Source organism: Podarcis filfolensis (assembly GCF_964270895.1).
Source record: "Podarcis filfolensis genome assembly, chromosome: 10".
NCBI lineage: Eukaryota > Metazoa > Chordata > Lepidosauria > Squamata > Lacertidae > Podarcis > Podarcis filfolensis.
In genome coordinates this window covers 21577670-21591231 of record NC_139612.1, presented here as the reverse complement: position 1 = coordinate 21591231, position 13562 = coordinate 21577670, and the positions used below count along the sequence as shown (strand labels likewise).

Here is a 13562-nt window from a genome sequence, read left to right as displayed (position 1 = left end):
CAATACTATAAATGAGGAAAATGAATCTTACAAGAGTAACATTTCACACAGCAAAAGGGAAGAGTGCCAAGCAAGAATGACAGTAAATGGAAATATTGATCAATACCCTGTTCAGAAGCCACTTTCACATTTTGGCCCAAATTCTTACCCTGCTTAAAATGGGTGCAGTGAATTTGTTAGGCCATTGCACCTATTTACAGCCTTTTCATGTTAGTATAGTCAACTATTAAATTTATTCATTTATTTATTAAATTTGTAAACTGCCCTTGATTCGTAGATCTCAAGGTGGTTCACAGCATAGAAATACAAAAAAACAAAAACAAAAAACACATGATAAAAACAAATTGGTGAATTAATTGTTAAAATCATCGTCTAATGGAATGAAAGCATATATCTCTTCCTTCGTGATCCGCTTAAGAATAATTGTGTGAAGCTTAAAAAGAGGGCTTTCCGATAAATGCTGAAGAGCTAAAATGAACAGGATGGTTGAAGTGCAAGAAAGATCAAAGAATGAAAAGCAGCAGGTACACCTCTACCTCTTTTTGCAGTTGGGCTTTTTCGTTCTCCAAAGCCAGGAACACTATCTGCAGCATTCCTACCTCATTTTTAAACCTTGCGACATCACGTTCCAATTCTTTATCCAGTTCTTTTTTTGATGCTTGATGGAAGCTTTGTTCAGAGTTTCTCGCTTTATTTCCAATCTCAGTATCGGTATCTTTACAACCGCTTACAACAGTCTTAAAACTATGTAGAGTTTTTCTACTTGTTTCATTTGCTACATCAAAATGTAAGTTTGAATCGTCCGTCATGATCGGTTGTTTGATGAATGCAGTCTTAAAAGTTGCATCTGAAACACTGTCTTTACAAGTATGCAATGGTGAATAATTGGGACTTGTTATTGGAGATGAGGTCTTTCCACTCTTATTTCTTTCCAAGTGTTCAACTGTATTGTCACTCCTTTCTTCACCTAGATTCACTTTTGTAGCTCCTGTATTGTTAGACAATGCCTCATCATATGTGTTCCAATGCTGCTCAATATTCTGATTTTCATTCTTACACAGTTTAAAAAGAGGCTTCTGAGAAATGGAATTTTGGGGATATAAAATTGTGTTTTCAGTACTGAATTCCATTTCTGTGATCACAGAGTTTGACTCTCCATCACTCTTTCCATGTATACCAATGGTACCTTTAGACAGATGAGGTGACGGTGATTCTTTCGTACCCTCTAATACACCACTGAAGCCATCTTGCGATATTCCTTCCTCAGTAGTATTGCATATTTTCTCATTTCCATTAACTTCGCCGAACATCTGCTTTAGTTCTGCTGTAATGCTCTTAAAATGTGTTTTGACTTCCCTTTTCTCACTTGCAACCCACATTTTTTCATATCTTTCTTCCCAGAGTGTTGAATACAAATGATTGTATTTATTGTTTGATTCTGCATTGTAAACAGCTGCTTCCGTTTTCTTTTCATCACAAGTATATGCAATTTCTGCCTTCTCAGTCTGATTTTCAGGTGGTGGTTTCTCTATAGAGTTGGATGTGCCTATTATATTTATATCCTTATGCAAGCAAGTATGGACAAAGAAGAATTAGCAAATGATAACCAATAATTATGCTACAAATATTATAAGAAGGAATTTAGTGTTGGCCTTTTATTTTTTAACAAAAACGTTGGGACTGCAGCATCATAATAAATGAAATATATTTCTTCCTTTCGTGCACGTGTGTGTGTGTGTGTAATTTACTAAACTCATCACTTTGGACAGATTTATAAAGTAAAATAAAAAATCCAAGTACTAATATTAAGTATTCCCTGTACAGATTTTCAATTATTGTGTAGCAAGAATAACTGAGGAAGCTGGAGAAGAGCTGTGAATCTTTTGAGAATTCACGGCTCTCAAAACCATTAGAACTCAGCAAATCTAATGTATTCAGATAGATAGGAATACTCAACAGGTCACAACTTCTTCCCAAGCCGAGGCCTCACACACCATTGTTACACTTCCCACTTCAGCAATTGTCACCACTTGCATGGACTGGCACTGGTGGTTATCACAGGGAATCCGTGCAAGCCACACATAGCCACTTGCAAAACAATGGAAAACAATGACTGCATTAGTTGTGGCTGAAGGGCTGGTGCAGCTTCCAAAGAAGCAGACAGGTAATGGGAACGATCCGATCTATGTTTATGGGAAAAACAAGACTTTTGAAGAGCCTTTCCCATTATGAGGCAACGGTTGAACTCGGACAAGGTTCAGTTCTTAAGACACTGTGCTCAGCTCTGTGAACACTCACGTGAAACAAGCATCTATCCCCACCCATTGAAAAACCTTAAGGAAACAATGATACAAAAACCTCAAACAAGGGGAGAACACAAGGAGGAAACGAACAAGCGGATGAAACACTGAAGACAGGAAGAAACAGACCCTAGAAAAGACATAGGAATGATCGGGAGAAGAACAAAGTGTTGGGCAGAACGGCAGGCGAAGGGAACCAGACAAATCACAGAATCAAATGACTTCCCACATGGTCAACAAAGGGAAGGATAGAAAGGAAAAGACACACAACAAATAAGAACTGTTATGATCCGAAGACAGGTCCACAGAGGGTTGAGACATCTCCACTTTTGGATCTGGCTCCCGAAGGAGGAAGGGGTACTGAAATTCATTGGAGCTGTAATTTTTTTCTTGCTATCACTGGAGGGTATTCAGTATCTATTCTAAATACATATCTTTCTGCCTTGCGAAACTACAAGATACTTGAATATTACTGGAGAAATTTGACACTGTATGTTTAAGTGCTTCTGTGGTAAAATGTAGGCTGGGGAATCTCTCTTGGTGGGGCTGTGGTTTTCAGCGACCCCAAGAAGTAATACGCCCAAGTAATTCCATGTGAAAGAATGATGCAAACATTGATTTGCTAGACTACTGCAAAGGTCTGCCCATTATTTTGAATTCCTCAGTAATTGCCATTTTGCTGATAAAAGTCTTTCTAAATATACTTTTCTATCAGTGGCATAGCTTTTAATTCTTTCCTTTGCTCAACATTTGACATGCAGCAGTCCATATTTTCAAAAATAATTGTATTTACCCTACCTCTTTCATTTATTCATTCATAGAGGAAAGGATCTATAAATGTGTTGAGACCAAAGAAACCAAGAACCTTAAGGGAGTTCCCATTCAAATAAACACAATACAGTTCTAGAAATAGAGAATGGGCAGTGATGAGAAATCTGGCTGAAATTAACAAGTAGGAAAAAACATAGACTTTGGAAGCAGAGATGATGAAGGTATCAAATTCATCAATTTACCTTCAAAATCACTGAAAAACTAAAAAATAATAATCTTAAGGATTATTGCAGTTACATAAGAAACAATATTCAGTTTCAGTATTCAAATGTTTTCATTTGTACTTGTGTACTGTTTTCAAATACTTACCTTGTTCTCATCTTTTTCTAATTCTTTCATGCCTTTTTGTTCATTACATTGATCTGTAAAATATTACATGAAAATGTGTGTTAACTATTATAATTTCTATGTTTCACTGTACTCCACAGAAAACCCAGATAGTATAAACACTTCTGATAGTTGTTGTTTTTTTAATAAAAAAACCCTAACAAGTTAGCTATACCAAACTGAGAAGTATTCAGACTTCCAATGCAAGTAATCAAATAACATTCCAGGGCACTCAGCACTGACAGAATATTTCCAGCAGTAATCCAAAAAATGGGAGGAAAATGTGGTTAGGACGTCCCTCCAAATACCAACTCGCACTAAAATTAATTCTTCAACATAGATTAGAACCAGAACTAACTAAAACAACTAACCCAGTTTCAAACCTTGCAATCCACAACTCTGTTAAGTGGGCCCACTAAATATCAAATGAGTTGTTAATAGAATTGTAAGGCATTTTCTCTGCTCTTTGGTATATAAGCAGATCTTAATATTGCAAAGAATGAAACCAACTACCTTTTGAAGCAATTCTTGTTTGAACATCAGATAACTCTTCTGCTCTTCCAGCAACACCGGTATTGCTTGCAGCATCATTTTTAGTTAATTGTAGTAGAGATGCATCATCTTGCATCAGAGAGCTAAACGGTTTAGCAGAAGGAACAGTCCTCAATGAATTACTGGTAGAATCCCAGTCAGATGTATCTGATAAAGTCAGAATAGTTTTAGAAAGTTCAAAATGCATTGTATTTAAGTAAACGCCATGACACATTTACTTGTTCTAGAAAACAGACCAAAATTACCTAATATGTTTTCAATTTATGGATAGAAAGATCTATGGCCTATTATGAACAAAGGAAAGTTCTCTATAGTTGAAATACTCATCTCTGCAAAATGGATTACCACAGCTCTCCTTTAGGAATTTCAGTGGCAGCCCTCTATGCAAGGATCTTCTGTTTACAATACTTGCTCATGCATCTCACAAGAGAAACACGGTCATCTGTATATGGAAGCATAGAATGTACCAAGGCCACATTGCCTGCCTTTTCTCAAGAACTTAATGGTGGGAATCTCTCTCTTATTTTGACAGTGTGTCATGGACTAGCTAGATGCAGAGGAGTGGTGAAAGGAACCAGCTGGGGAACCCACAAGGGAAGAAGGCTTAGAGCCTGGGGATTGTTGGTGGGACAATGATGAGTGGTCGGAGGGAGAGGAGGAGGTGTCAGAAGCTGAACAGGTAACATGGTTTAGTGAGCAGGAAGAGTCTGTGACAGAGAACAGTCCAGAAGCAGAAGCAGAAGCGGGCTGGGCAGGGGGCAAGAGGCAGAGATGAAGCAGGATGCTGAAGAAGCCAGGGAGTCTCCTGCTGTGACCAGCTCTCCTCCTCCCTGGTCTCCCAGAACTGGAGAGGTATGAAGCAGGCAGAGCAAAGACAGGCAAGACAAAGGAGCCTCAGATTGCTTGAGGAGGACCCGGGGAAGGAGGGGACTTAGGGAGCTATGAGAAGGCAGGGATCTTCAATCCTTGCAACTGCCTCATCAGGGCAAGACCTGCTGGCAAGTATTCCTGTGCTCACCAGGCCTGAGCTGTTTTGTTTCTTTGAATAAAGAGTTAACTTCATTGACACCTTGTGAATTATTGCTGACCTGATCCTGACACCTGCCCTGAGAGAGACTAAGCTAATATATGTTGGCCTTAAGTTCTTCCTTCAGAAGCATAGGATAGTTTATTGTTGTATTTTCAGTGCATGACACAAATAAAAATAACTAAGAACCTTCAAGATCATCTGCAGCGTCTAGTCCAAGTTCTTCCAGTAAATCTGAAAGAAGAAAAAATACAAAGTATGTCAGCTGAAAATGATACAGTGGACGCCCGGGTTGCGAACGTCATCTGTACGGGAGGCATGTTTGCAACCCACAGCACTGCGTCTGTGCATGCGCGGGTCACAATTCGGCGCTTCTGTGCATGCGCCGGAAGTAACTTGTTCGGGTACTTCCGAGTTTGACGCGGTGCACAACCCGAAAACACGCAACCTGAAGCGTCTGTAACCCAAGGTATGACTGTAGTAAACAAAATGTGTATTTTCCTCCAAATAATTTATCATAGAACGCATTACCTGATTTTTGCTTTTCTTTGCTTTCTGCCCTCTGAGGATCAGCATCATGTTTGAAGTTAGCTTTATCAGACTTTGGCTGCAACAAAGATAATCCAAAAAAGAAAGATGAAACATCTGAATTGGACTGTTAGCTATGATGATTAACTGAAGTAATTAGATTCATGTGAGACGACCACCTCTTCCACTGTGGGAAGTTTGCTGGACCAATAATTTTAATGGTGTAAAGCAGGTTTGTGACTGAATGCCGGATACTACATATAGAAATTAACATATCTCCCATTGTTCTCATACAATAAAATTCACTCAAGCAGGGTCAAATGCTTGCAGCCAAACATTTCCTAGGACCGTTATTGGTGACCTCAGTATGGCAGCTTCTCCATGATACATTGGTTGCAACTCATCTACCATGTCTCAACAAATGAAACTAGTTTATGGAAAATGTAACTTGAAAAAAGAGACATTGCGCATACCTTTGTAAACCAAGAAAACTTAAAAAAAATTTTTTAAAGCATATTCTGCTATTCAATGTTACACTTCCAAAGCTTACCTATGATCTGTTCCCTCACATATACACACTACGATTTGGTAAGTATGTAAAGTATAGAAAATACTGAGTTGGTTAGAGTGTGGTGCTGATAATGTCAAGATTGCAAGTTCAATCCCCATATGGGATAATATATAAGGAAATCAAGAAGAGGCTCAAAAGAGCAATGTTTCTTTGAAAGCCTCGTCAGTAGTGCAAAGTAGCCTACCTTTGAAGTCCATGAAGATTCTTCCTCTTCCTCTTCTTCATACATTCCAAATGTCAATGCAGCTACAAAATAAAAGATCAACTGATTTTTCTCTATAAAAGAAATTTTCCGCCACAAGCAAGAGGGCAGCCCCAGCTGACAAACCATCACAGCAAGTGACAAAGCAGCAAAGCTGAGTTGAGCATTTGCTTGGCTAGAGAAAGTACTAGTATTCATTTCATCACAGTATCGGTTTAACTGCATTGTGACACTCTTTCTGATATTTGCGGCCTAAGCAACTTTAAAAACGAATGTGAGCACCTTTAATTGGGTCTGGAAACTAACTGGCAACCAATACTGCTCCTTTAAAACTGGGGTTATATGAGTTCTAAAGGGAACCCCAGCCAGTAACCTGACTGCTGCATTTTGAAGCTTCTGAAGTAGATTCTAGGGCAGCCCCGCATAGAATACATTGGGATAATGCAATCTGGAAGTCACCAGAGACTGGAGTACCATGGCAAGTTATATTTGTCCAAAATGGGCTTTAACTGGTGAACCATGCAGATGAGACAGTGGTGTTGGAAGAAAGGGTTTTGGATTTGTTTAGCACCAGAGAAAATTTTGGGACAAACTGGGTCTGCCCAAAAGGAGAAAACTCTACTTGAACCAGGATGGAACCAGACAGTTAAGACTTAAAATTAAAAAGAAGGCAGAGCAATTTTTAAATGGATTGAAGCAGGAAAGACAGGAAATAAGCAGCACCTGGTTCAGAACAAGTCAGGGATGAGTAGGGAAATGTTTATGATCTAAGTGGGTGAACATTGAGAGTGCATGGCCATATGATAGACAAGGGGGGTGGTCATAGCATTTTAGGATAAAATACATATGCCAAAGACATTTGGAGAGTGTCACCATGTCTAGGTTTCCTTATTTTGATGCTGGAACACTCTGAGCTGACCAAGATGGTTGAGCTGGAGTGCATTGTCTTAGAGGAGAACATGCATAGGATTATGCTGTTATAGTAGCATTAGCACACGAATAAATACGCTTTTCTGCTGACTTGCTGATACTTGCAACCAGTAGTGGCTGGTTGGGCATTGGACAGGTCGACCAACAGTCGGTGGAACTAAATAAACTAATTCTTATTGTGTTCCCATTCTCCTTTCTGCTGAGTTCTACAAGAGCAACACAAGGTGGCAGAAGCTGACGGCCAATGCCATCCCCTGGACAGGTTAGAGCAGTGTTGCCCAACCTTTTTTTGGCCATGCCCCACCTAAGCAGCTCTAAAATCCTGATGCACCCCCCCCCCCCGTGACATATAATTCTTCTTATTCAAAAAGTGAACTCCTATTCATGTGAAGGAAGCCTAAAAGGCCATTAACTTGGTCTAAACAAGCTTCTAAATTGCCCCCCTGTGGGGCATGTGCCCCACATTGGGAACCACGGGGTTGGAGGTAGACAGGTACACAGGTAAAGGCTGTTTGAGGGCAGACTGAGACCAATGCTTGCAACAAGTCACTGTATTTCAAATTTTTAAATATGTGAGTGACCGAAATGAAATTCCAAAATGATATTAACATTATAATCTGTGATATGGATAAAGAAAATTTGAGTTTTGTACCCTTTTTAACAGCACCATCTTGTAGGGGATTCTGAGGGCTACCGATATGTATCCTTTTTTCATCAACAACATCTAATTCCCCCCCATCTTTCTCTTCGTCATCTTCTTTCTCAGCATCTTCCTCTGAAGATTCTCCCTAATGCAAAGAATGTACTAATTTTAAAATTAAACTTCCCACTTATTGTTTAATCTACATACAAATAAATTTTTGTAAGATTTAAGGCAGACGTCCTGTACTACTTACCTGGGAGTAAGCTCCACTGAACAAAATGATACTTACTTCTGAGTTTGTACATATAAGTTGTAAAGTTAAAAATACCACTCTAGGGTCCTCTTGTGGGAAGCACTAAGAATGGCTTTCTATCTGAAACATCTTGCTTCAGACTGCTGCCAATGCGTTATAGGGGGAGAAATGTCCATCAATCTGTCACTCACTAAGAACTCTGAAGAGGGTTCTCTCAGAAACCAGTCAGCTGATTGGTGTTGTCAGTGAGCCCTACTTGCCAAGGAACAATTAAGAACTCTTCATTGTTCATTTGCAGCCACACCTTTACCTGCCCGCACCAGACATCAGATATAATATGAGGTGTGTGGCAGGTTGGCATGGTTTGGGGAAACCTGCTGGGCTTAATTATAGGCCTGTAGGCTAGAGATTGCCCACTGCTGTCACAGTTTACTTATTTTTAACATAGTTCCATTTCCATTATTTTATTAACCATAAATCATTACTGATCCGTTATCGTTGTAATTCTATGTGCTTTTCCTCTATGGACTTATGAAAGCAGTTCACAATTAAAAAACAGTAATTACCAACTATAAAAGAGTAGACACCCCAAGACGGATTTCTGAGGCAGTTCTTAAAGACTGTGCATGCTCATAGCTGTCATTCTTGTATCCTAGTCCCAAGCCATTTCTGACTTTACAGGCCAGAACCAGCACCTTGAACTGTGACTAGAAACAAACTGCCTATCTGCCTATGCAGATTTTGTAGCATTGATGAAACACAATAAAGCTAGCACTTACTGGTTAACCATTACACTGCTATGTTCTGAACCAACTGCAGTTCCCAAATAACTTTTAATGGCAGTCATTTATAAAATGCATTACACTAGTTCAGAGGTAGCCAATGAGCCATCTTAAATATGTCTTGGACTACAGCTCCCTTCACCCCTAGCTGTTAGCCATGCTGACTATCTCTGCAGTAATCCAACAGCAGTTATACAAAAAATGACGGGGTGGCTAATATGAAACTATAGATTTTACCTTTAATTCACAATGCAGATTCCTTCGCTGAAGTTCATCTTTACCTTTCATTTTTTGCTTTACTACATGATTTTTTCCATCATTTTATATTTACTTACTTTGGCACTAGGTTGAAAAGCTTTTAGATTTTCTTCCTCAATATTCTCACTTTTCTGAACTAGTGGTTCACATACTGCTTCTTCCAGTTCTTCTGAATCCATGTACTGTTCTTCTCCAATATCTTGATTATCCAAAAGATCAGCATCCTTGGAATTCTGTTTTCTAGATTTGTGTTTTTCAAGTTCTGTCTCAGACTCAGGATCATCAACGTTTTCAATGTCATCACCCATGTTTGAATCTACCCCGTTATCATGGCAATTGTTTGAGGGAGATGAAAATGCATCTTTTGTACAATCTTTGGTTGCTTCAAAAATCTCAGATGAGGGGAAAACTTTTTTGGGGCTCTCATGTGAAATATCGGTGTTTTTCTCATTTTCTTGGAATTGGTCTTCATATTTAGAACTTTTTTCTTTTTCAAATGAACAATTGGACAGTTCATTATTTACACTGCTAATAGCTCTATTTTCATCTGAACGCTCATGTTGCCCATCAATAAAAGACACAGGGACGCCAACAGATTCTTTCAGTCCTTCGTTTTGTAAATCTATTTCACTATTACTATTAGAAGCATTTTCCTCCTGCTTAAGCTCACTGGATGCAATAGATTTTCTTCCTTCTGGTTTTTCAAAATATTCCCCTTTCACATTTTCTATCTTGCCCAAACTTTCTTCTATGTTTTCTTCACTAAAATTATTCTCCTTTTCTTCACTGAAGTTATCTTCCATTTCTGCCTTTATCCCCTCTTCATCCTCCTCCTCTCCTTCCTCTTCTTCCTCCTCTTCCATGTCTTCTTCCTCTTCCTCTTCCTCCTCCTCCTCCTCTTCTTCTTCGTCCTCCTCCTCCTCTTCTTCTTCTTCCTCCTCCTCCTCCTCCTCTTCCTCCTCACATTCTTCCTCTTCAATGATTGAAGAATCATTTGGCTCATTCAATTCTTGCTTTGGGGAATTAATGGATACTGCTTTTGTATTTTCTTTTGATGACTGATTATTTTCATTGTCTTTATACAAACATAAGTGGGTATAAAAATACAGATGATAAACATATGATAGATTGAAACTTGTAAATTACTTTTTTTTTACCTGCTTAGGGTCCAGTTTGGGAGTCATCTGGGAACACTTTGAAAAGGAGCCGGGTGAGGACAGAACAGGATGAGGAAAGGATTGAACTTGGAACAAAGGCTTAGGAAGGGACTTTCTCAGATCTTCAGCTTCAGAATCTGATTTATTCTGTTGTGAAATGGCTATAGGTTCTGCTCTGATAATGCTACTTTTCTCATCTACTACATCAAAATACAAACACACACAAAAAATTAAACACAGGAGAAATAATTATTTTTAAAAATTGCTCAAGCAAGTTATGCTAAACCTGTTGTACAGGCAACTTACCATTTTTCTTGATTTGCTGGGAAAGATTCATTATCTGAGCCAAACTTGGTTTCTCTGGTTTCTGGAAACAAAACTTAAGCATGTTAAGATTTAGCTGAAGCAACACTTCATATATTATATTTTTAACAAGGCCACATTATGTTGTTTCTTTCTCAGCAGTGGGTGAAGAAAGCTCCAAGACTTTTACATAATCACCCATCACTAGAGTTATCAATCAACCAATCAATCAATCAATCAGTGTTTATTATGGCAAACAGCCACCCTATTTAAACCATAATTTCTGCATAATTCTCCACATAAACAATAAAAACGATCGATCTGGGGTTTAATAATCAATATATTAATTAAGTGTACTTAAACTATGTACATCGCTGGAGTTAGAGTTTGCAAACGGGAAAACTCGCAAGCGAACAAAAAACACTGATCACACTGGTTGAGGTATGGTGTAGTACCAATAGCAGATGGTGGACCCAAGTCTAACAGATTATGGTTCAACTGACTTCTGCAAGTTATAACATACCTTAGGACTGAAATCTTCTTCTTCTGAAGAAATCCAGCTGTCATTATCTGCTTTTCCAGAATCTCTGAAATGAACATTTAAAAATCAGAATAAAAATCCAGTTTTGTAGAACTAATTTTATCAAAAGCAAATGTAAAATCTTACCTGAATGAATCTCCAAAGGAATGGTCATCAATAACTGTTTAAAAAGCATGCACAATAAAAACATAAAAATCAAGACAATGAAGAAACTTTAAGGAACAATTTCAGTTAAAATGTTTTAAACTGTACAAATCTCTAAAGATATTAAAGTACAAAGATAAATTATCTTTAAAAATCTGAAAATAACTGCCTTGTGCACTTTTGTACATGTTCACTAGCTATATAAAAAACAGCAAGCAAGGATCTAAGATTCCCCCATTGTAAAGCTTATCGCTCCCTATGGTATTGGGAATGGTGGAAATGCACGACCATTTAGCATACAAATCCATAATCAACAATATACATGGATACAAGTGTGCATGAATAGAAGGACCTATGTAAACACAACTCCTTTTCAAGTCGTGGCTTTTTGATTGCATCAATGTAAAAAAATGGCTCCATAGGCTTATCTTTATTTTAATTGTGAAGTTGTCTTTTAAGCCAAAGTACAAGAAAGTTTCACATTCACAGATGCCTCAATGTGTATTTGGGGCCTTGTTGAAAGGCAGGTCAGAGGTTTTTTTTAAAAAAGCAATCAATAAAACAAGCACACAAGCCACCTTCCATGTTGGGAGTAATTTTGAGCACTCACACTATCTCAGTTGGGAAATTCTGAGGGAAAAGAAATCAGGGCTTTCCCCAAGAGTTATCCAAAGCTCAAAAAGTTCTGGTTTATGGAAGTTCTACCATTGTCAGCCCTATTGCCTTCCAAAATTACTTGTTTCAGGGGCAGGGGGTGGGTAGGAAATGCAAAGTATTTTTCCTAAATTTCCAGCTCTCTGCAAAGGAAGCTTATGAGCTTGTTCATCATCCATGAGAACTCTGGAAATTCTCTCTCTCCCCCCCCCCATAGATAAATCAAGGAGACTGAAGAATATCACTTCCCATAACAGGCTGAAAAGGAATGAGAAGCTACACAGAAGAAACAGCCCACATCCTACCACTGGATAGTGCATGGAGAAAGAAACAACTTTCAGAGACCAAAGATACAATTCACTCATCCAAATTACCTCTGCTGACATGTAACACTGTGAGCGCTAGTTAAGAAAGCCATTACCCTATGGATGAGAAGTTCCTCACTGCCTGAGGAACATTCTCTGTGAAGGTTAGACAATCCCATCATGTGCACAATGAGAGCTCTAGCATACAGTGGATCCAAGTAGTACAGAACAGCAACAATAGCTTCTAAATCATTCACTCTTGAAGAGAACAAGATATCAAGGGCTAAATTAGATGATAGGTAAAATGAGAAATTGCATTTCACATTTCTGCATTTTAAAACAAATTGCAGATATGGGGATGTTGATCAGACCCAAGTCCATGAAAGATAAAACTGATGCTTATAGCAACTTCTTCTCCAGGAGGAAAAGCATTTGGGGGGGGTGACAACTATGGCAGGGGGAGAGGATTTAAGCATCCATCCTTGGTTGCCATATTTCTCAATCCTGACACACACAAACCCATCATCTAGTTTGGCCATTATTTCCACATCAGCTTGCTACAATTGAACTATGTACTACGGATTTTCTAGAAGCAGTAAGCACAAACCAAAGCAGGGAATCTGAATTAAAAATCTAAATCTAAATGAATCATTACATATTTGACCCTTGGAGACTGTTATACCTTTCCCTGAATCTCCTGCTGTGTGACTGAGTGTCAGGTGCACTTGTCTATCTATTTAGGCCAAGGCATGGAAGGAATAGATAAAAACAGTGAATTCATAAAACAATTACAAATATAGAAACAGAAATACACATATAAACTAACAAGTTATTCAATGTAATGAGTATGCTGCAATGAAAAACAAACCACCAATTCAAGGTCAAGAAAGGCAAATCATCCAATTCTCTCCCACACTCAGATATTTGGATTTCCCCACTTCTCATAAAAGATCAAAGACACAACTAGAGATAAAAAATGTAGTTTGGAAAGGTGTAGCTGATACATTTAGTTCTCTGCTTGGGAATACAGCACCTGATCACCACATTAATAGATATGATTCCCACCCCCCTAAGTAGACTGGCTACCAATACAGGGCATGAAAATTTTCCATTCCATTTAGCATTATTTGCCTGTGAATCTGGAGCTGGTCTTAACAAGTGTGAAAGCACGTTTTTTCTCCTTACATATTTTGGTAGATTACATAGATTAATGTATTGAGAAGAATATGCTAACATTCTTGTCTTATTTCTCAG

General features: G+C 38.4%; 1 protein-coding gene across 14 annotated transcripts in view; it reads right to left on the bottom strand.

Moving 5' to 3' along the window:
• ANKRD26 (ankyrin repeat domain containing 26) overlaps positions 1 to 13562 on the bottom strand; it is a 56644-nt gene that overhangs the window by 33651 nt on the left and 9431 nt on the right. For 6 of the 14 annotated variants that reach the window (XR_014539236.1, XR_014539237.1, XR_014539238.1 and 3 more), the window contains exons 7-17: positions 11332 to 11365; positions 11188 to 11251; positions 10668 to 10728; positions 10362 to 10561; positions 7921 to 8056; positions 6321 to 6382; positions 5569 to 5644; positions 5227 to 5271; positions 3972 to 4157; positions 3441 to 3493; positions 537 to 1562 (exon numbers count right to left, since the gene is read on the bottom strand). Coding sequence is in view for 11 of the 14 variants with exons in the window: in XM_083574275.1 (XP_083430401.1) it covers positions 537 to 1562; positions 3441 to 3493; positions 3972 to 4157; positions 5227 to 5271; positions 5569 to 5644; positions 6321 to 6382; positions 7921 to 8056; positions 10362 to 10561; positions 10668 to 10728; positions 11188 to 11251; positions 11332 to 11365 (1943 nt within the window). In the remaining 3 variants the exon portion in view is untranslated. Of the gene's footprint in view, positions 1 to 536; positions 1563 to 3440; positions 3494 to 3971; positions 4158 to 5226; positions 5272 to 5568; positions 5645 to 6320; positions 6383 to 7920; positions 8057 to 9281; positions 10280 to 10361; positions 10562 to 10667; positions 10729 to 11187; positions 11252 to 11331; positions 11366 to 12990; positions 13042 to 13562 lie in introns of all 14 variants that reach the window. The other 8 variants (XM_083574276.1, XM_083574277.1, XM_083574278.1 and 5 more) reach the window with 6 other exon arrangements.